This window comes from Microtus oregoni, unplaced genomic scaffold, assembly GCF_018167655.1.
Source record: "Microtus oregoni isolate MIOR12 unplaced genomic scaffold, Mior012 000055F_ref0000237, whole genome shotgun sequence".
Lineage (NCBI taxonomy): Eukaryota > Metazoa > Chordata > Mammalia > Rodentia > Cricetidae > Microtus > Microtus oregoni.
The window spans coordinates 4,719,825-4,741,989 of NW_024543831.1; the positions used below are offsets into that span (position 1 = coordinate 4,719,825).

The 22,165-nt window shown below is 44.2% G+C and overlaps 1 protein-coding gene across 6 annotated transcripts in view; it reads left to right on the forward strand.

Moving 5' to 3' along the window:
• The window catches only part of Cadm1 (cell adhesion molecule 1), a 327,348-nt gene extending 305,542 nt beyond the window's left edge, over window positions 1-21,806 (forward strand). For 2 of the 6 annotated variants that reach the window (XM_041638494.1, XM_041638496.1), the window contains 4 exons: window positions 620-652; window positions 7,687-7,740; window positions 19,285-19,416; window positions 21,403-21,806. In XM_041638494.1, the coding sequence (XP_041494428.1) occupies window positions 620-652; window positions 7,687-7,740; window positions 19,285-19,416; window positions 21,403-21,521 (338 nt within the window). In that variant the 3' untranslated portion in view covers window positions 21,522-21,806. The remainder of the gene's footprint in view (window positions 1-619; window positions 653-7,686; window positions 7,741-19,284; window positions 19,417-21,402) is intronic. The other 4 variants (XM_041638495.1, XM_041638498.1, XM_041638497.1 and 1 more) reach the window with 2 other exon arrangements.
• The last annotated feature ends 359 nt before the right edge of the window (window positions 21,807-22,165 follow it).

Below are 22,165 nucleotides of genomic sequence, written 5' to 3' on the forward strand. Positions count from 1 at the left end.
GTGTGTCTTGAACATGTTCACTTCCATGAATTGAACTTACCAACTAACTTCTGATGAAATAATACAGTGGATGGAGAACTCGAATCTCTATGTTGCATATTCATCTGTGAGCATCTGGGCTTCAGCTGGAAAAATGTCCTAACAGTAGAGTTGATTCCAGAAGCCCCAGCGCCCGGGTGGTTTGGGTTGAAACAAAGGCAATGTTTGAATGTCTGAATCCATTGTTTAACCAGCCTTCCAACTGAGCTTTTCTGTCGCAGTCCTGAGCTTCGATGCTTTACGAACCATCTAGCGGCCACTGAGTTTGCACTGGTGTTTCTCATCACTTTGCATGTCCCCCTGACTATTGACTGGCAAATACATGTGTCCTGGCAAGACCCCTGGAACAAAAGAATTTACTGTTTTCCTCCCTGGCTCGCAGCTTTGAGCTCAAGGCATGTCTTAAAACAGTGCGCTCACTTCAGATGCTCCTTGCTTTTCATTTATTATTGCTTGTCACGCGGTGTTCTTTGAAAGCTTGCTCATATATTATCTGTTCCATTTTTTTCCATTCTCCCCTTTTTTGCATGCTGTTCCTCCTGTTTCTTCCCTTCCTCCAATCCTCTGTTCCCGTCTGTAGACACCACGGCGACGACAGAACCAGCAGTTCACGGTTGGTATCACATTCCTGTTTATCTACTTTCTCAGCGCTGCTGAGAGGCAAGGCAAGCCTGGGAAAAAGAGAAATGCAGTCTTCAAGGGAACTCACGCTCCAAATAGACTGATCTCAGAAATGCACCATGATTTTTTAATGCTTGACATTACACCGAGTCTTGTCATTTTTGTTGTGAGTTCAGTGGCCAGTGGTTGCAGTGTGAGATTGAGGCCTCCCCTCGGGTGGCAAGCATGTTAGGGTGTCCATCACACATTCCTCCTTACTTATAAAACTATACCAAACCTTGGAGTACATGAGACTTCAAAAAGTATTTTTAATTAAATGGAAAAAAAGTATTTGTCTACGGAGCAGGCATCTGAAATAGAGGCCATGTTCCTTACCCACCAGCCTCCCCAGTCTCTCTATTCATTTAAGGTTATGTTTCCATTGGGTGGGAAACAATTCCCCAAGAATGTTCCATTTGAACAGCATGAAGTGGGGTTTTAATGCAGTCTTTGGTGTGTGGTACTTTGCAAGTCAAATAATAAAAGGTAGGTAGGTTACGTTTTTTTGTTTTTAACCGAAAGGTGAAAAAAAAGGAGTGCATAATCTTCATACAGGGACATCAGGACACCCTGTCTCCTTCCCCTGTCACCAGGGAACTACCAATAGGGACACCTTTTTCCTTCCTTCCTTCCTTCCTTCCTTCCTTTCTTCCTTTCTTTTTTCCTTCTTTTTTTCTTTTTTCTTTCTTCCTTCCTTCCTTCCTTCCTTCCTTTTTTTTTCAATCAGAAAGTGAGAGTCCTGTTTAATCTGTATATTATTTTATTACTCATCTCAAATTTAACCTTGGCAAGATTGTGCTTAGAGTAGATATGTTAGTTTAAAGGGGGCTGCGTTTTAATAACTGAATCCAAGAGAATCATTTGGAAAGGGCCTGCTTCAGTCACTTTAAATGCTATGCAGGGTGAAAATCTATCACCTAAGTGACAAGAGGTGATCAGTCAGCTGTACTGTTCATTCAGCTTAAAGAATGGCATCTAGCCCACACTGACTTCCTCAGACAACTGTGTCTGAGGACTTAAAAGTTGGACATCTCTGAGTAAAAGCTGTGCTGGCTCTTGCTGGAGAGCTTGCCCTACTCAGGGTCAGCTCAGCAGGGCTCTCACTCCCTGTCTCTCTCTCTCTCTCTCTCTCTCTCTCTCTCTCTCTCTCTCACACACACACACACACACACACACACACACACACACACACACAGCACCACAACCTGGAAATGATAGGGCTCTCCAGCATACTCCCCACTTCGTTCTGTCCTAATCTTCATGCAGTAAGTTAAAGGGGCTATAGTCATGAGAAGTCAGTCAGGTATAAATTGTGTGTGTTCTAAGGTGAGCCACAGAGCTGGCTACATCTCAGACTCTGCACTCCACTGAACTTAGTCTCGAATGCCTCCTGACAGTTATTGATAGCCTCAGAGCTTTACGGTGATTTTAATTGTAGTTCAAAAGATTTTGTTTTATTCTTTTTTGAGTACTCTAAGTTTTGGGGCTTCCTATAATTAACTCCAGGGTCAAGTACAACCTGGGTTCCCAAATTCTCTGACCTCTTTGAAGAAATAGTGACCATTTATCCCAAAACCCCAAAGTTCCATGTTTTCAATACCTCAGTTAGATCCAAGGACTTGTACTTGTGGAACTCGTCCTTAAAGATTTAGACAGGATATGCAAACTAGGAAACTTGTCCTGGCCTAAAGATGGAGACAGCACCTAGAAGCTGATTCTGATTTGGGGCTACTCATTTTAATTAGGTCTGTCTCTTTAAACAGATTGGAAAGGGAAAGGAGTCTCTGGGCACTTAACTTGGGATCAATTAGCATACAGGTTTGTCTGCTCCAGGAGAAGTAGCCACTGTCTTTATCACCCCAGAGCCATAGGATGAGACTCGGGTGTGAGAAGCTCGTGGGAGAGAGTAGCAAGCACAGCCTTCTTGTACCCTGTGTCTCTTGTGTCTCCAACTGGAGTCCTTAGCAGCAAAGAGCCAGAGAAATGGTGGCTAAGCCCAGCTCATCTCTGCATAGTGTATTTATAAATTTGTTCTTCAGCTTGTCTCTGATCCTCATAGTCACTTCTCAAAGGGTCCCCCACTATTTTGGCCAGCTAACTCTCAAGCCCACAGCCAAAAGCACTAATGTAAACCAAAGTAATGTCTGAAATTTTACTTGATGAAAAGGGAAGAAATTTTCTAAGTCACTTGTAAAGGGTAACAGGATATGGTGGAAATGACAGACCAAGGAAGCAGATTAACAAGGATGTGATACTGTAGAATTGATCTTATCCTAGTACTAGAGACCCAGCTAGTTAGTGTAGCAACCATATGACTGGCGTTCACTTGATGACCTTAAGACAGTCCTTATGGTGTTGTGGTTTCAGAAAAAAAATTAGTAAATGGCTTGATAACTTAGCAACTGAAATGACAAGACATACTAAGTCAGCCAGCTGTGGCTATCTTGTTGTTCTCAAAAGTTATACTGGACTTACCATCTGGCTGTTTTCTTTCATTTACCAAAACAAAACAAAAAACCTTTTCAGGATTTCCCTATGAAGACTCATTACAATTCTTTATTCAAGCTTGTGTTGCTAGAGTATGTATGAAGTTTACTCTAGTTGTTCCTATATGTTGATTGTTTGTTCTTACCAATAACTGATTGGAATAAGCATGTATTGGAAGGTTGGAAGTGCATGGGCATGATTCGAAACCAAATGGATTTTCTCCAAAAGAAAACCAAGTAACAATTCACCACCATATTAAAGGATCTCACTGAGAGTGAACATAAATGTGAGCATAAGAATGAGAATTTTTTTATTTTTTTAGGCAAGGCTGTCACAAGGGGTCTCTGAATAAGGATTTTGAGCATTTGTGGTTTTGGAGTTCACCCTTAAAGGCCTGCACAGGGAAAAATTAGAACAAAAACAAACAAACAAACAAAAACCTGTGTTGTGTGTGCATGTTGAACAATACAAAAAAAAAAAGAAACAAGAAAAACCACTGCCAAATCCTGATAGCTCGTGGTCAGAAGCTGCTGGCAGACATGCATGGGTGGTTAGCGCACGGGTGGTGTCGTCGTTATCCTGATTATTTGGCGTGTGGGTGCGTGTGATGGTTTTTGTCTGTCTGTTTCAGTGTGGGCACTTCTTGGTAAATGTCTTGTGCTTTGTTGTTGTCTGTCCCGTGTGTCCCCTCTCCCTTTCCCTCCCCACCCCTGACCCTGAGGGGCCGGGCGACAGCATGCCCATGGTCTGGAGTAGCGCTTGTGATTCTGCTGCACTGCAATCAGCTGGCTTCTGGGTCGGGGCGCTCTCTCCTTCCCTCTCTCCCCTTCCCCTCTCTTTCCCCCCTCCCCCATCCCATTCTCCCCACTCCTTCTAACTCAGCCTGCCTTTTCTACCTGTTGAAACAGTGGAGGCTGACGATCTCATGGATTTTCATAGTCCACATGAGTCTTTAAATAGATTAATTCATTCTGAAATGGAGAACTCCTGAAACATTTTTTTTTCTTTTTTATTTGGTTTCAAAGTATTTGGACAGTGCTAGAGATCAAGCCCACGCCCCAGACCACTCCCTGTCTTAGGTAACTCCCTCTCTTTGGATTATGACTAGTGCAGACCGTGACAGAATTCTGAAAACATTGTGTTATGTCCTTATCTTACGTGGGATTCAGTTGTGGGGAAATTCTTAAGCCCATTTGAAAGAAGACTAGCCAGCAGTGCACGTGATTACAACCGCTATGTCCACCGTCTGTGTATGTACCTCTGTACATCTCTGTATGAGTACATAACAATGGCATTCAAGGGCTGTCATTCAGTCAAGGGACTCTGCAGACATTGTATGTTCTACCCAAGAACAAAGCTAAAGAGGTTTACGAATGGCTGCAGGACCTGAAGATTGCGTTGCAGCCTTGATATGCAGCTTGGAAACAATGTGCTGCTGTTTAACGGCGTGAACCAAATTTCTGCTAATGGGAAGAAGGGAAAAACTCTCCACAAAAGCTGACAAAGCAGGAAGAACAGGATGACTGAGCTTTTAGATATAAACTACCCGGGGCGTCTGAACTCTTATGGCTGGTGGTGGAAGTATCAGTTTCCATGACATGGCCAAGTGATCAGATGTGTGCTGCGTAGGTAAGAGAGAGACCGTCGCCTACTCTGTTTTTCCTAATGAGAATGGTGCTAAGGCCAGTGGGCCGAGGTTTTCTTTCCTAGGGATTTTATCTAATTGTTCTTTTCCATAATTTTCTGTAATATATATCTATATATATGATAACTTGATGAATCAAATCCAGGAGCCTCTTTAGGTATACTTGATTTTTGCATTTATTGAAATGGCTAGGATTTCTAACTGATTCTAATTCTTTGAGGTCTTTCTTCTGGTTTAAAATTGCCACATTATAACCACTTTGAGAAGCCAGCAGGTGCTGTCAAGAAGGAGAAACAGCGACTCCAGAAGCGCACAGTGCTTAGCCTGAACCACAGCACCTGTAACACCAGAAAAAGCCAAACATGAATCTGTGCAGGAGAGACAGCCTTCATGCATAAATTAAATTCTCATGTCTGCACCTTAGGACTTCCTTAATTGCAAAACAAAAACAAAAACAAATGCAACAAAAGTAAACTTTCATTTGTTTAACAGAGTTCAAAGAAATGCTTTGCATGCATTTTAATTAGACGTGACTAGAAAGAGCTTGACTAGATGATAGGAAACTTTGAATAGAAGAACCAAGAAGTGATCTCCCACTTATTCTTAAATCACAGTGTTTCCTTTTGAGAAATATTCTCTGCTTCATAAAGTGCATCTTCGTCATTTTCTTTGAGAAAACGAGAGGAGTCTAATTTTTAACATGAAAGAAAAATACCTAAACCAAAGCAATTCTAGGAGGTAGATTTTGTGTTTCCTTGCTTGTACACCCAGTACTATGGTAAACTCTTCTAATTATATTTATTCAGAAATTATCCAACTATGGCAGTGTGCTGTAGATTCATAAAAAACAATTGCCCTGCAAAAACAAATTTAACACCCCTGGCCTAAATGGCTTCTCAGTTTGGAACATAATCCAAGCAAGAGATTCCAGAAGATTTGGTTCATCTTAAAATTTATGCCATTAAAAATGACAGTTTCAGCTTTAATGAGGTGTATATCAACTGTCTGTCGCTTCTTAATGGAAAACTTTGCATATCAATGATACTTCATAAACATATTTGTCTTTATTTTTTTAAAATAAGCTTTCTAGTGTCCTCCCCAGGGAAACAAGCCTTCAGCAGTAAAGTTGCCTACTTGAAACATCCTTGTTTAATGTGGTTCAGTGGGCACCAAGCACATACGTAGAACACTTTGATATTCATTGGGCCATGTAGAAGTGAGGGATTAGCCTTCTGAGAACTGCAAATTCATAATTAACTACAGAGAACTACTTTATGTTGCCCATTTATAACAGTTATTCAAATAATTGTATTCATTAGTCTTTATACAATGGATCAAGCCAATTAGACATAGAAGCACTTTCAGCCAATCAGATTTCAGGACAAAGGGCTAGCATTTCCCCTCAGCTGCCTCTATAATTTATTGCATTACCACGTCCCCTTTAGTTGCCTGGTTCCATAGCTGAGGAACACCTGTGAACTCTAAAGATTTTCATGTTGATTTGGCTTGTGCTCTGAAGCACTCGGTACCCAGGGTTCATGTGAGAAACTCTCCTCTCTTAGGGCTGATGGTGGGCCAGCCTCTTCACGTACTCAACCAGCTCACCAAGTTCATTTGGCACCTTTGTAAATCACCTCAGAAAATTTGAGCTTCAGTGTCCACTCGTACAAGCTTGTTTTAGCTCATTTGAAATAAATAGAAATGGTAGCCAGTCTGCCACTATGGCTGCCTTTCAGCTTTGATCAGTAATTGACCAAGGATGACTCACAAAACATTGACTCAGCAAATACTTACTGATAGCATAGTTTTGCTGAGCTTCAGGGAGGGGAAAGATACAAAAATAAACAACACTTGTGTCTCTCTCCAAAGACCTTACAGCTGAGTTAGACCCACAACCACCTTCAAAACGATAGACACAGATTGTAAAACGGCTATTGTGGGGATTCGAGTACCTGGGGCAATAAGTTGGGATTGAAGGAGAACAGCAATGAATAAGCAAAGGCCACCTTGACCGTCTTAACATTTTATGGTATTTAATAAACTTCCTTGAAAGATCAGTCGAGAAATAAGCATGAAGAAATGGAAGCCATCTCTAGCTGCACCTCCCTCTGTTTAGCTACCCTCCTCTTTGCCTCACTTAGTTCAGAACAGAGCTGGTGGAGAACTGTCCCAGCTGGGCCACATTGGGGTTGACTGGAACACCAGCATTTCAAGCCCTGCTTGATTATCTCCTGACCTTACTGCTTTTTCAGCTTTGAGGGTTTTATATTTCTGGAATACCATTGATTTATGAAATTCTTTTTAAAAAAAATGAGTTGTGAATCAGATTTTTCTGATGAAGGCATAACCTGCAATCTGCAGTTAGCAGATGCTGTACCATTTTGAAATATGTGATCCAAGATCATTCTAAATTGATAAATGAACTATGTTTGTCAGTATTGGCAAAGGATTTCAATTCTCAGTGAAATGCGAGATAAAGCTTACATATGTCGGTATGTAGCATCTAAGTACATTCATATTGAAGAGATATATCAGAGTGTCCACAGCTAACAATTCGGCTTCACTTTTTTCTTTCTGCATGCTTATTTGAATGAGTGATTTTTAAACATTCACCCTCATGTTTCATGTGCTTTCAACAGTGGAGACTGAGGACTCTTTCTGCCTTATCATATATCAATAACAATTACATAATTAAAGAAATGATTAATATATTCAAGCTCTCCGAAAAAGCGGGAGATGGCAAGAGATTTGGCTCATGTTTTCTTTTTTTACACAAAGTCCATCCTCAGTTCTTAAGTGTTTTGTTTATGTCCCTCGAGGAATGAAAAGAAAAACGATTTGTTTTTACTTGTAAGGCCTTACTCAGTTGCCCAATTCCGCAGAAGAACTGGACAGTGAGGACCTCTCAGGTAAGGGCTAGCCATTAGGTAAGGTGCTGCAGTGTCCAACCTGTGGGTGCTTTGTCCACTGTGACCAAATGACCCCTTGGTTTGCTGAGCAATCATTGTGGGTGCTGAGACTAAGAAAAGAGCAAACCACATGTAGATAACTTCTTCTCCATTCTCTTACCCACCTTTCTTTCCTACGATAACAATGCACTATAGCAGACGTGGCCTGTGCTTTTAATACAGTAGAGAGCAAAATGCTGAGGCCACTCTGCTTGGTGACTTGAAGTAATGTTTCCATCTGAGATGCTCAATGGCTCAGGAGAAATTTGGTTGCATTATGAAGCAGTTGATGTTGGATTATGTGACATGATCTTAGAGCCCTATTGACAGTCTACTTCTGTGGAATAGACTAGAAAGCCATATCGTATACTTTGAAGTAGGTGGGAGAGCAGGACAGGGAGGAGGGGGCCAATTGTTTAGTCACGCACCAGGCTGTAAACTAATTATCCACCTCAGACCTTTTTTACAGCATACTGAGCTCTTGCAAAAAGTAGGTTTCATGCTTGATTCCAGGATTTAGGTGTTACTAATCCAGAATAAGAAGCATGTCCTACAAAGGCGGGAGGAAGGAGATTTAAAGTGGTCAGAGCTAAACAATTATTCGAGCTTCCATGATGTCATGAGACTTCGGTGGCAACTGCCTAAAGCTTCTGGAGCACTTTGATTGGCACTTAGTGAGCCAGTGAGCACGCCCCTGACATTGCAGTGGAGAAGCCAAGGCGCTGGCATGTGGCTGCTAACCGGAGCCCACTGCAAAACAGGCTCCATATTACCCCTTCCCAGACAGCGTTCACTGCAGTTATTTTGAATGACTGGTGCTTGAGGCACCGTCCTTGCCTATACCTCAGTGAAAACAAGCTAGTACCCCCCCATATCTCAGAACACACTGGATGTGTTTCCGGCTGTGTGCTTCAGACCTCACGAATACCTTCACTTTTTGCTCTGTCCCTGTGTAGGGGAGCTGGACTTCTGGAATTTCCTAGAATAGATGCTTCCAGGAGGCTACTCGCTGGATCTGTCCCCTGCTTGCACCTCTCTTGCAGTAAGCACCCAGCTAATACTTTCTGGGTAAATGAATGAATTCTAAATACCAGTGAATTTCAGTAAATAAATAGGAAGGTAGCCACCTATTAGCCATGCCATTCATTTGTCTCTTTCTACTGATAGATATATTTAAAGAAGTTGCAAACGCATGAAAACAAAACATTTACTTTCTTTAAAAATAGAAGTAGGTAAGTCCTGCCTGGCTCTCAGGCAGTGCCAGCAGTGAACAGCTGTTTGCCTTCCAGGTGAAGGGTGAAGGTGCTTTCTGTTCTGGCGTCTGAGGTCACCCCCAAATACAGTGACCCTGCGCAACTGGATCTCCCAGGAATCCTGAGAAAGGTCTAGATTGTCCCCTGATCTCTCTTAGTGTATTTCCTGACAAGAATCACTCAGAGAGGCAAAAGGAGTTTTTGTCCTCTTTAGGAAAACATGAGTCAGCCAGGTACCTCTTCTCTCAGCTTCATCAATTAGGAACACTGCAGGTCTCAGCCCTGCAACATGCTAGATGGGTCCCCACTGCAGTTCTATCAATCACCTAAGTCAGGAGCAATAAACCAACAACTGTTTGTGTTCATAATAATTCGGTTAAATTAATAATTACATTGCCCCCCTATTCCCTCCAGGACCGAGGCACTCCTATTGCTGGAAGTCATAAGTCATGTAGAACACTGATGAACTAGCGGGCTGGGCTGGGTTGCCTTTGCATCTGGTTTGATGAACTAATCAAAAACTGATTAGCACCTTTGTTCAAAGGGGATGCTGATTAATCAATTACTATTGATTGTGAGCTTGGCTTCTCTGGGCTGCGAAGAGACATCTAAAGGGAGAAAAAAAAACAACCAATAAAAATTGAGCAGCTGTCATAGTGTTTAAATTTATTAAAACAAAATACATTATTTTTTATGAAGCTGTCTTGAAATGGGTCACTGAAGGGGAGCATATTGATTGAGAAAGGATGAACTTCTCAAATCTCTGTAGCCTGGAGACTGAATTCAATTATAATACAAGACAAACAGGTTAACACCCGCCTTAAACAGCCCATCAATAAATTAGAGTAGGTGTTGCCCATTTAATGCTAAACTGTGATAATGAATAATGCTACCCACTCCCTGCTGTATTGGGTAGAAAGTCCATCCTTTCCACATTAGGGATTAATGTTGCACACTTGCAGGTCTTCCCCTGCCCTGCTCCCACCCTCATCCTCCTTTCACTGGTGCCTGCCTCGGTTAATGACAGCTTCAAAGGCAGCATATGCTCTGCAGCCCTCAACCAGCAACTTGAGATGCCCAGCTGATCCTCCTTTGTAATCTGAATTGAAAGACTTGGTGCCTAGTTTACAGATTTAATTATTGGCCGACTTCGGGGCTTATCTGGCTCTTCCTTGAAACCTTTTATTTACTTTTTGGGTGTTAATTTTATTGACGATAGAGCCACACTAGTTTTGAATTGTTTTATCAATTACATCTGCCGTCTCTCCGAGACAGCTGGTGGTTACCGCCCCCTGTGTGGAAGAGACTAGCTTTAAGCATATTTTTCCTTCTATTTTATTTTAAAGCTTTAACAAAATCGGCTCCAACTGACCCCTCCCTTCAGCAGTGGAAGGGCCTCCAGGAACAATGGAGTGGAGTGAGGTGGTAAACAGCGTGCCAGAGAGTGGCCCTCAGCCCCAGCACAGCAGCCCTTTGGCCCCTGCTTTAGAAGCAGAGGCACCGAGAAGGCATTCCAGCGCTGTTTTCAATTCTTGTTACCCTCCAAATGAGAAAGTGATCTGGAAAAAATCCTCATGCCCTTCACAAGCCACAAAAACATCCAGGGGAGGGGCAGAATACTACCTGATTTCCATAACCCTTGCATAGGTATTAGGAGAAATCCTGATGAACTAGCTCTTGGCTCCCTTGGTGGGTTGCAGAGGAAGCCTCTCTACACCCTAGGCCTTTGAATCCAAAGATTCTCAGGCAAGGGACAGTATGCGGGCACTTGCTCCTGCACACGTGTGTCTACCACATGGGTGAACACATACACACATGGGGATGTAGCCCATGCACTGGGAGAAACCCTTCCGTTAGCACCACATGAAGTGTGACCCTGATTTGGCAAACAGGCTGTTTCATTTCTTTGATAGATACTAAGATAGATAATATGTACACAAAGAAAGGAGAGAAAGGGCGAGACAGTTAAAGTGTGCCCATGAGTCTTAGGTGTGTTTTCATTCAGCTTGTATTAATATACTCTACAGCTCAGAAAGTTCTTTCATATACATTTTTCCTGTTTTACAATTCTGAGGATTGAATCTAAGGCTTCACGTATACTAAGTAATTTCTGCCACTAAGTATACGTTGCCTAATTTTTATTCTACAAAAGTATTTGAGCTCTGTATGCTTGGCTCTGGACTGGCCCCTAAGACACAGTGGTGCATAAGGCCCGGAAGGAGTTCATCCAGCCTTGGATTTCACAGGCTAGTCCTGCCAGCCATGATAACTTTCCGGTAGGGAAGGCAGACTGGGGCTACCCCAGCTGGTCGTGACTGGGGAGAATAATCCAAGTAGCGGCGAGTGAAGAACTGGGGCAGGAGAGAGTGGAGGCCAGAGCCCAGGGATGGATGAAGATGAGCCAGCAGCTGTGGGGGTCCTCTGGAAACTGCGGTAGGATAGCATAAGAAGGGTTGTTAATTTACAAGTGAGGAAAGTAGGCACCCATATAGAACCAGGCAATTCACGTGGACAGAGCTTAAACACAGTCCTCTTGCCTGCAAGAAAAAAAAAAGTGTAGCCCTTTGGTTCAGGGTTCCCAGCCTCTGGAGTCTCTTAGTCATACAATTCCTTTTTAGTGTGGACATTAGGGAAGGCGCAGAGGAAAGCTGGGCACTGAGGGGCCTGTCAGACATCCAGCTGTGTGCTAACTGACCTGGAGAGGTAGTTTTAATCCTTAAATCAAGTGCCTTCCCCTTTAGAAACGATCCTTCTCTGCTTTGCTCTGATGTTTTCAGTGCCACTGTCCTGTGAAGTCTCCAAAAATGATGGGGTTAGTTCCCCTAACGTGGCCCTAAGTGCCATAAAGTAATGCTTGGTGAGGGTTAAGACATGGACATTTCCTTCTTCAAAAGTGGAGTTTCGCTCCGTGGTACACACCTGTGACCTCAGAGCCCAGGAGCTGAAGCAGAAGGATCTTGAGTTTAGTGTGAACCAGTCCATTGAGGGAGCTCATGGGGCCCATGGTCAGTGACGTTCCCACAAGTGGGGTTCTGGATTCCCCCTAGTACTGATCTTTCTCATAATCCAACATGCTACTGTTTTCACCGTGGGAAGAAAGGTGGCCACCACCAAAGAGACACAATCTTTTCTTCAGACTAAAAAGTTGTTAGCCACAGTGTGCAGTGTGAGTTCCAGTTCCACAGGTTGGACACTGCTTTGGGGTAACTTCACCATATTCATGATTCCATCCTCCTCACACCCCCAAATGCCTGAGGCCCACCGAAGCATCTCTCAATAGAGACAGATTCTAGTGGGAATGCCTGTTTGGAAACACTTGACACTCTGTCCTCCTTACCAGGTTCCTCTAAGGGAAACTCCAGTGTCATCCTCAGTGCCTTCCCATGGCTTAAAGTAGAAAAGTCAACCCCACTGCCAAGTGTCCTGTTACAAGGAGAGCCGAGGTTGCTCTGAAAGTACTAAATGTCTTGGGATTGGCATCCTGTTTCATGGAGTCATTTCTGCTGATGGTTAAATTAACTAAAACCAAGTGACTGGAGAAGGGAGAGCAATCAACATTTGAAAGACTTGTCCTAATCTTTAGCTGCAGAATGGTTATCATTACAGCCCTCAGATGGTGTACCAGAATCATAGCGCGTGTCCGATGGCCCTGCGCTTCCTTCGGCACCATAGAGAACAGTGAAGCCATTAGATGCGGCTTGCATCAATTCTGTATAAGTGAAAAGAAAGCTTGGTCACCATTCCTCCTAAAGAGCTGACAAATTTTGACCTAGGATCGGTGATGAGAATCAAAAAGATCCTCCTCAGCTTTTCATAACGCAGACTGAAGCTCAGCAGACACTGAATCCTGATGACATGTCAAGCCCTAAGCCAGATAGGCACTTTCATGCGCAGCCATGCACTGGCCCCTGGCAGAATACTATTGGAGCCAATGTCTCAGAGTAGGTGACTAACCTGCCTGAAGTCACACAGGAAAGAATTGAAGTTCGGTTTCTGGCCCAGGTCTGATGGCAAGTCTGGTGCACTTTGCCACGTGCCATGCCGATGAACTCTTAGCTAGTCCCCTGTGCCTCGGTGGTGACAGGCAGGGAGAGTCCTGAGCCCTGCGAGTGACCTGTCCAGCCGCTGTCGGTGCACAGTTGTCATTTAAGTGAGCATATGCCGAGCTCCGGGGTGCACACTGAGGACGACTACTGTAGTTTTCCTGGCAGTGGCCTTGCACAGCCCCTCCAGATGTCAGAATAGCAGCATGACATTGCAACACTCGAATGCAGCTGATGGCTGACACTGGCCGCCCGGCATGCTATATAGGAATCGTCATGATTTTCTTGCCTTACATTGATTCCTTCCCTTCCCTTCTCGGAGAAGACAGAAAGGAAAGGTTATGCTGCATAAAGGCTAGTGTGCTCCAATATATATTAACATCTTAATGGGAAAGCTGCGCATGTACTGTATACATTTACCACTCTGACAAGAGGGAATTAAATGTCAGAAGGATTTGTAGCATCTATAATTGAATTGGTGCTGAGAAAAGCAAATCTTAAAAGAAGAATAACATATTAGGATTAGCAAACAACGTGGCGTTTTGTCAGCACTTGCCGTTCAGAGTTTCCCTCCAGTAATAAAGCTGTGCTCTGAAAGCGCATCCGTAGCTTGGTTGCCCTAGATGATGGAAACGGTAGCTACACCTTTCAGATGACACAACCAGTGTGTGTGTGTGTGTGTGTGTGTGCGCGCGCATATGTGGGAGTGTGTGCACACACTTGTGTTCGGTGTTTTGTTTTGTTTTTCTTCAGGTTTGGAATGTGTACCACCTCCCCCCTCCCTCCTCCTTAGCAAGAAGTAGCAAGTGACATCACAGTCATTAAGCCTTCTCTGAGATAGACTAATCCTTCCAGCTCTAGGAAGCCGGAGGCAGCATTTCCATCATAAACACCAATTCTAAGAGTTTTTAATTAAACTGACTTGTCCAGCAAGACCTCGGCTGCACCAAGTGACAGAACTATTGCAAAATGTCAGCCTCAGTTTCAATCATCCCTGGGCAGGAGAGGTCCCTGTGGGAGACGTAGAATCCACCACTTTAAATGAGCTCCAAGGCAATTTTAGCCTCAGACAAGATTGGTGGGTGCTGCAGCGGTATCTAGCCTTCACCAAGGAAGCCCAAGATAGGAGGGTACAGCAGTGCAGTTATTGCCATCCTGACGCTGCACACTTCACACTTCCCCTTCTCCAAAGAGAGAGCTCTGTATCCTTTTTGCAAGACGACTGACCTTAGATTCTGTAGCCTGGGTTTCCAAGTGGTCAGCCTGCAGTTGCAATAAGGGTTCTGCTCAGTGAGTCCTGCCTTGCCAGGAGCCTGTCAAGAACATCCTAGCCTGGTTACCCATGAATCTCTGTTTTTGCAGCACAGCCTGCAAGGCTTATGGCATTCTCCTGGCAGTTGGTGTGGCGCCTCTCCTGCTAGGTGGTAAAGTAGCCATAGAAACCAGGGCCTTACAGGCAGCAGAACAGGATGTTCTGTGAAGGAAGTGCTCCACTTTAGTAAGCATTTAAGGAATGAATACAAGTAGAGAAAAAGAGAGCTGTCCACGAGAGAGGTGGAAAGAGACTGAAAGTCCAATCCAGCCTTCAGAATTCTCCCCATTCACATCACCCTTGAGGAGCAGGAGGGGTCAGGTCAGCTGAAGAAAGCTGAGCAGTTGGTACATCCCTGGGATTTGATGAAAAGTATCTTGTTACTGTTGTTGTTGTTAATTCTTTTATTGTTGTTATTCTGAGATTTCTAAGATGCTAAAAATCATGGCCAGGGTAGTTGAAGATATGACACAGGGTTTTGTTATTATTGTTGTTTAATTGATTTTTTTTTGTTTGCTTCTTTTGTTTTTGTTTTTTTCCAACCTGACATTCTGCAAGGGACTTATAAATCTCACATGGAGCTAAGTTGTTTCAATTTTTTTGTCACAAGAGCTAATCCCAGCTAGTGGTGTGCTGTCACATTTGACGCTCTAATGTGGCACAGAATTCGGTGGTGGGGGCAGACCAAGGGCTGCGCCACAGTGGCGTTGTCACACCGAGCCACTAGTGTTGTCTGAGTTAGACTTAGCTCACTCATTCACCCGGATGTGTGTATGGAGTTATTTGGATGAGATTAACTACACACAAACTGTCGTTGGTGTTGTCTCAGTTAGATTTGGTCAGCCCACTCATTCACCAGAATGTGTGTATCAAGTTACTTGTATGAGATTAACTACACACAGAGCGTGGTTAGTGTTGTCTAAGTTAGACTTAGCTCACTCATCCATCTGAATGTGTGTGTGGAGTTATTTGGAGGAGATTAACTACACATAGAGCGTGGTTAGCAGGAACTAGAATGGCTGTTTGTACATGTGTGTACCAAGCATGTGCTTGGCATTCCTCCCAGCACAGCAAGAGCTTAGCTTTATCCCAGTATAGAAACCCTAACTCCTGTGGCTCCCCTTTACCTGGAGACCGGGCTCCTTGAGAAGACCCTGCTTCCCCATCTGCACTTTCTGCTGGAGGAGCTGCGGCAGCTGGAGAGTTTGCCTCCTGTTTTCTTGTCTGGCTACAAAGGGGAGGAAGAAATCTGGAGAGCCATTCCCAGGAAAACAGCAGCAAATGGCATGGGACCCAATCGGATGCATCTCCTTGCTCACAGGAGCGGGACCTTCAAGAACTCGCCTGAATTCTCAACACTTGATCAAGATAGGAGAGGTGGAGGCTGGCGGACATTGCCACAGATCCTGTTTTTAGCCACCTCTGACAGCCGAGTGCATCCTTGAGCAAAGCGTTGCTGCTTTTTGTGACCATCGAGAGGTCTCAGCTGCAGGTGCAGGGGGTTCTTACCCAGGAGCAGACATCTAGCATCACCCCTACCAGTCTGAGCCAATCCACAGCACAGTTGGAACTGCCTCCCATCCCACACGAGGAAACAGAAGAGATGAATGAGAAACAACTGATCACCACAGGGGAGCCCAGCCTGTGACAGGCACTTTGGGACAGTCACAGCTCTATTACTGCCTCTCATGGTCAACCAGGGTTGGGAGGAGGGTGGAGGAGAGGTAGGAAGAGGCGGCCAGGAGCTCATAACCAGCAGTGTTCCCTGTAAATTAAACATCAGTTACCTTCTGTGTCCATTTGCTGTAATTGAAGGCAGGAAAAGTGTCTTGGTGATTAACTAGCGGTAGTAAACTTTCTGATCAAAGTGAGTATCAGAAAGTAGCTAGAGAAATTACGCTTGCAAATAAGGATCTGCAATGTATGTGTGCCCTTGAGAGTGGGAAAGAACTCAAACCCAGGTGTTCAGTGTGAGCTAAGTACAGGGGAACTGAGCGCATTTGGAGAACAGAGGTCAGCTGAACTGCTGGCTTAAGTAAGGAATCCCATAGATGGCAGGTTTGTTTGTTTTGTTTGTGAAGCCTTGTTTGGAGAAGTTTGTCCTTAGTTTTGTCTGCCTTTTCTTCCCCTCTCCCCTCTAAAACACAAACATACTGGCACACTCTCTGACTTTTCTGTGCTTGAAGTTGGAGGAATTAGTCTTTTAACAGTGGGCAAGAGTTGCCTGCCTCCACATGGGTAAGGATTGCGTCTTAAACAGCTTCTAGAAGCATTCGTCAAGTCTCAACCTTCCCAAAGTGGCATCTCCCTGCTCCCTTGCCTCATATAACTCTCTTCCCTCATCTGTATCACCTTGTCCCAAATCTAAGATACGGGCAGTTTATGGAAAATTCAAACATTCTTTCCTTTTGAAGCCCATGACAACTCAAGATTAGTTGATATCATTCAAACAGAACTGGCAAGTTTTACTATTACCTGTTCCCTGTGTGAACATTTGAGTGTTTGTCAAGGGTGTATCTTCACGATATAAAGTGTAGCCCTCCAGCAGGCACCAAGATCCGGTACTAACCCGTGATGGTCACTCTTCATCATGAGTATGACTGGTTTTAGGATCACCATGGAAACACACTCATGGACGTGTCTAATGATGTCTCCAGAAAAGTTTAGCTGAAGATAGAAACCCAAATCCTAAATGTGGGTAGTAGCACCATTCCGTGGGCCAGATCCCAGATCAAACAAACAAACAAACAAAAAAAAAAAAGAGGAAAAAGCAAGTACCAGTGTTCACCTCTTTCTGCTTCCTGACTGGGGATGCCATGCGACCACTACCACTCACTCCTGCCACCATCCCTTCCCTGCCATGATGGACTGTGCTCTCAGAATGGGAAGCAGAGGAAGCCCTTCCTTCAGTTATTTGTGGCAGGTATTTTGTCACAGAAGAACAATAATCAATGCACCCACACACACACAGTACTTCCCATCAACAAGCTGTTTCATAAAAGGCTACGAAGTTTCCATGACCCCGGCCTGTCTTGTTGAAAGGACTTCCAAGACAATGGAAGCCACATTGTCCGCAGTCAGCAGCACTTGGACTGAGGCAGGGGATTCCCCTCCACTACATTTCAAGTGGAGCTTATTAGACACGTAGCTGGAGGGCCTTGCACATCACGGAGTAGACTAATTGGCTGCAGCACTCTGCCTCCAACCCATCTCCATCCTCCAATTAAACTCCCATCATCCCGTTGTCCAGGCGACCTGCTGCTGCCTCTGACTTGGCATCTCTTTGGGGGTTTGGGGTTTGAGTTATTCTGTAACCCTTCCAACGTTAACTCCACGGAACACTTTAAATACTCCACATTCTGGTTGAAGCTCTTTTAATTAAAGTACTTTCCACGGGAGCCTCAGTCGTCACGAGTTACTTCCCCGCATCCTTCAGTGCCTAGTCTCCAAGCAGAATTGGAAATATCGATAGAAAGTGTAAGCCCTGCCCTCCTGCTGAAAGCGTTGTATCAGGTTTCGGCTCAGAAGAGTACCATTACCTTTAGCTGTCACGGATCTGTACACTTGATCGATAAACTTCAAATATTATTAGAGGTGGAGGCTTCAGAGATTTGCTCTGTTCTTTGGAGAGAGACAGAGATAAATCTTTCTTAGAAATTGACTTGAATTTGCACTCTCAGTCTTCCCGATGAAATGCATTTCTCTTAGGCATCCAGCAACTACAAGGGGGGCAGATTTATAGGCCATGTGCTTCATGTACTGAAAGATTTAAATGGTAAATCCTTCACATATGACTTCACAAATCATGTAAAGTTAAAAGATTTTTACCGTTTCTGTTGCTGCTGTGCTTAAATTGTAAGGTACAGCCAGTAAATCATTTTAATGGAGGTGTCGTACTTGACTCAATAAAAAAAAAAAAGACAATGGTTTAGCTTCCACTCCAAAATGTTAATGTATTAATCAACGGGAGAATAATTGTTTTTTACTATGTTATAAATCTCGGGTGCCATTAGGATTTCAGCAAAGGGTGATGTAGCCACATTCCTAAATTAAAATTGTTTACCCTGCCATACATCCATTCTGCATCACCATAGCTCATTCCGGGTTCATTCTGAAGTTGTTCCCCAGCCAAAAACTCAAAGAGGGATGTCCCGAGGGAGTGAGGCTTATAAGAGAAAACTAATTGCATTTCGAGGTTTTAAATAAATAACATCAAACCCGTCTGTGGCAATGGACAAGTATTCCTTCCTGTCTTAACGTTTTCTGTCTCTCCCTCTCTCTCCCTTTCTCTCTCCATCCCCTCCCCCTTTGAATTAGGTTTTCAGATTTACATTGAGGCTTTTCCCCTCCTCACTCCTTGTAAATGTGGCAAGCATGTCATGTCTTTAGTCTCATAAGCCTGGTTTTATCTCTACACAGCCTTGCTTTCCCTATGCATGTTCCTCTAAGAGAGTGAGCTGTGCGGCCTGTTGACATCCCCCTCCCCCCCATTCCCCTGATCGCCTGAAGATACCATCTGTGGTGCCCATAAACAGTTAGGTCAGCCCCCTTAATTATTGGTAGCTGTAAGTTCCAGGGTGTGTATAGTGAGCGCTAGGGATAGGTGAGAAGAGGCAGGATCCCCAGCCCCCATACACACACACACAGCTCCCTAGTTCCTTTCACACACAGTAGCATGCCTATGCTGCCTCTAATGAAATTGCCTTGTGGGGAGAACAGATCAATTCAGCACTGGACAGGTCAGTCTGTTCCCTCCGTGTAACTTGATCCAGCTGGTTTGTTCTTGCTGACTCCTCCATTAAAAAAGGTGACCTCCTGACCCTGGAGGCAGTGTCCCTGGGGCTCCTGGTGTCTTGTAATAAGTTCTACATCCCTATTCCTCTTCTGATTTTAACAGACTCTCGAGCAGGTGAAGAGGGCGCCATTGGTGCGGTGGACCACGCAGTGATTGGCGGTGTTGTGGCTGTGGTCGTGTTTGCCATGCTTTGCTTGCTCATCATTCTGGGCCGCTATTTTGCCAGACATAAAGGTAAGCAAGGTGCTTTGGCAGGCTGGAGCAACTTGTCGCCAGAACCCTGGCGTTGGGGGACCTCAACTGTTGTCATTACTAGGCAGCTTGGTGTAAAGGGTGACATAGCATATATGATTCCTCGAGCGGGCTTGGGTGGATAAAGAAACCTTAGCAGCCACAGCTGAGGACTGCATGCTAATTTGGATTCCCTATAAATACAAAGCTGTACAGGTCTGTTTTCCCCAGTCTACATTTGGGGTTAGAGTCAAAATAACAAAGTTGGGGCTGGCATGATGAGTGGCCTGAACCCTGGAAGATTGTATGCATGGCAAACATACACAGCCTGCTCGTTTTTCCCGGAGACAGGTGAACCAGTTCACTGACCCTGAACTCTGAGTAAGTTGGTCCCGAGGGCCAGAATATTTCCTCCTTGATGTGGTGTGCCCAGGTTTAAAAAGAAAAAAAAAAAGAAAAAGAAAAGAAAAAAAAGAAAAAAATCTTTTGCCTTAAAAGCCACATAAATATGTATTTTTTAAATTATCAGGGCAATTGATTTAAATTGCCATTAATCATCACACTTACCAACTGTGCAGACTGGATGGGCAATCATCTTTGCCAAGGCTCTTCCTCTCTGCCTCATGCTGCTCTGAGCCTCTTCTCCCCTCCTGGTAATTTAGTCTTCCTTTTCTTTGTCGGCCCTTGTCTTTCTCAGTTGTTTTTCTCAAGCACTCTGCAATGAGCTTTGGGGGGTTTTGTAGGCGCTTGCATACTGCTCGATGTGACCTGGGTTTGGGGAAAGTCCCTGGAGCCCAGCAGTGGAGGTCCAGGGTGCTGAACAACAGACCTTAGGATCTGTAAGTGTCTGTCTGGAGCACAGAGTCTGGGGACTCTTAGAGCTGTGTGGCCCAGAACCTCCGCCTTTCAGTGCTTAACTTGGTCCAGCTGGGAAGGTCCAGCCTGGGAGCCAAGGCGAGTGTGCAGAGCATTCACGGGGAATCAGAAGACAGGGGTACATATGTCTCTGCAAGAGAGAGGGCTCGGGAAGGAAGCGTTTGACCACCTGCTTGCTCAGTTTCTCACTTTAAGATCTGAAAATTCAGTAAAATGTCTTAGGCTTTCTGAAGTATAAGAATCTTGAGTCAGAGCATAATGGGAAGAAGCCTATCAGATTTTACGAGACAGTTTGAGTTCTACCTGCCTGCTAGTCTGAGGTGAAGTCTTGTCTTCCTTCATGTAAACCCTTGGGATTTGGTGATAGAAATGTCACCAACTTGGTTAATGTTCTGTCTGTTGTCATTATAAAGTGGCTGTGCCAATTAGCAAATCCATGAATCCGGGTCCAGGCTCCAGTCACATGGTGAGAAAGAAACCCTTGTTCCTGAAGACAGAGCCCACGCCTCAATTGCAGTCTTTACAGTGTCAAAAATTTTGTCTCCATCTGGTGCCCTACTCTGAAATGGAAGGCATAGAGAAACCAACCCTTATACAAGTTCAAGCACAGTCTCACCTATGGGTAGCCAGTAGCCATTCATGAAGCCAGGAAAACTATGGTTGGAGTAACTGACTCAAGATGACAATAGAAGCGTCATTGGGGCCCTAATTCATTTATTGGCTAATTGCTCTTCCTTGCTTTGGTCTTTAACCATGTGCGAACATCTCTGGTCATCGGTCTTTGGTGTTTACTGTTTATGCGTTAGTCAGCAGCTCTCCAGCTTTCTGCATTTTAGCCCCACTCACGTCTTCTTCTCTGGTCATACTCCCTGCTCTAATGTCTCGTTTGCTGAATTACATCGCAGCGGCTCAGTTGGAGTGGTACCTTTGGAGCCCCGGATCCCCATCTGTCTCACCCACCTCGCTCTCTTCTTCCAATTGTTTTTTTTTCTTCCCCTCTGCTGCCTGCACACCACTTCGGCTGATGATGGCCATAAAGCAACTTGCCATCTCTGTACCACTTCACACAGAGGCCATCAGAGAGTCACAGTGCTTTACCCCTTCATCTTTCAGGTACATACTTCACTCATGAAGCCAAAGGAGCCGATGACGCAGCAGACGCAGACACAGCTATAATCAATGCAGAAGGAGGACAGAACAACTCCGAAGAAAAGAAAGAGTACTTCATCTAGATCAGCCTTTTTGTTCCAATGAGGTGTCCAACTGGCCCTGTTTAGATGATAAAGAGACAGTGATACTGGAACTTGCGAGACGCTCGTGTGTTTTTTATGAGTGGGTGGAAAGATGCGAGACTGGGAAGACTTGGGGTTTGCTATGTAAAAACAAAAAGAAAAAAATGTTCTTTGAAAAGTACGCTCTGCTGTTTGACACCTCTTTTTATCTGGTTTTAATTTGGTTTGGGTTTGGGTTTTGGTTTTTTTTGTGTGTGTTTTTTTTTTTTTTAATTTTTCTTTCTTCCTACCAAGTCAAACTTGGGTTTCGGTAGATTGCAGAAAATTCTGTGCCTTGTTTTTTCATTTGTTTTTTTGTGTTTCTTTCCCCTTCTCCTTTGTATACATTTATTTTTTTCCAAAATCAATTTTTTCCCTCCCTAAACCTCCCTTTTTTGGAATTGACCTGCTGGGATTCCTAAGACTTTTCCCCCACTGTTGCCGTTTCTGCTTTCTTTTGTTTTTGTGTTGACGGTGACTGCTTTCTGTTCCAAATTCAGTTGCATAAAAGGAAAACCAGCACAGTTTAGATTTCATAGTTCAGAATTTAGTGTCTCCATGATGCATCCTTCTCTGTTGTCGTAAAGACTTGGGTGAAAAAAAAA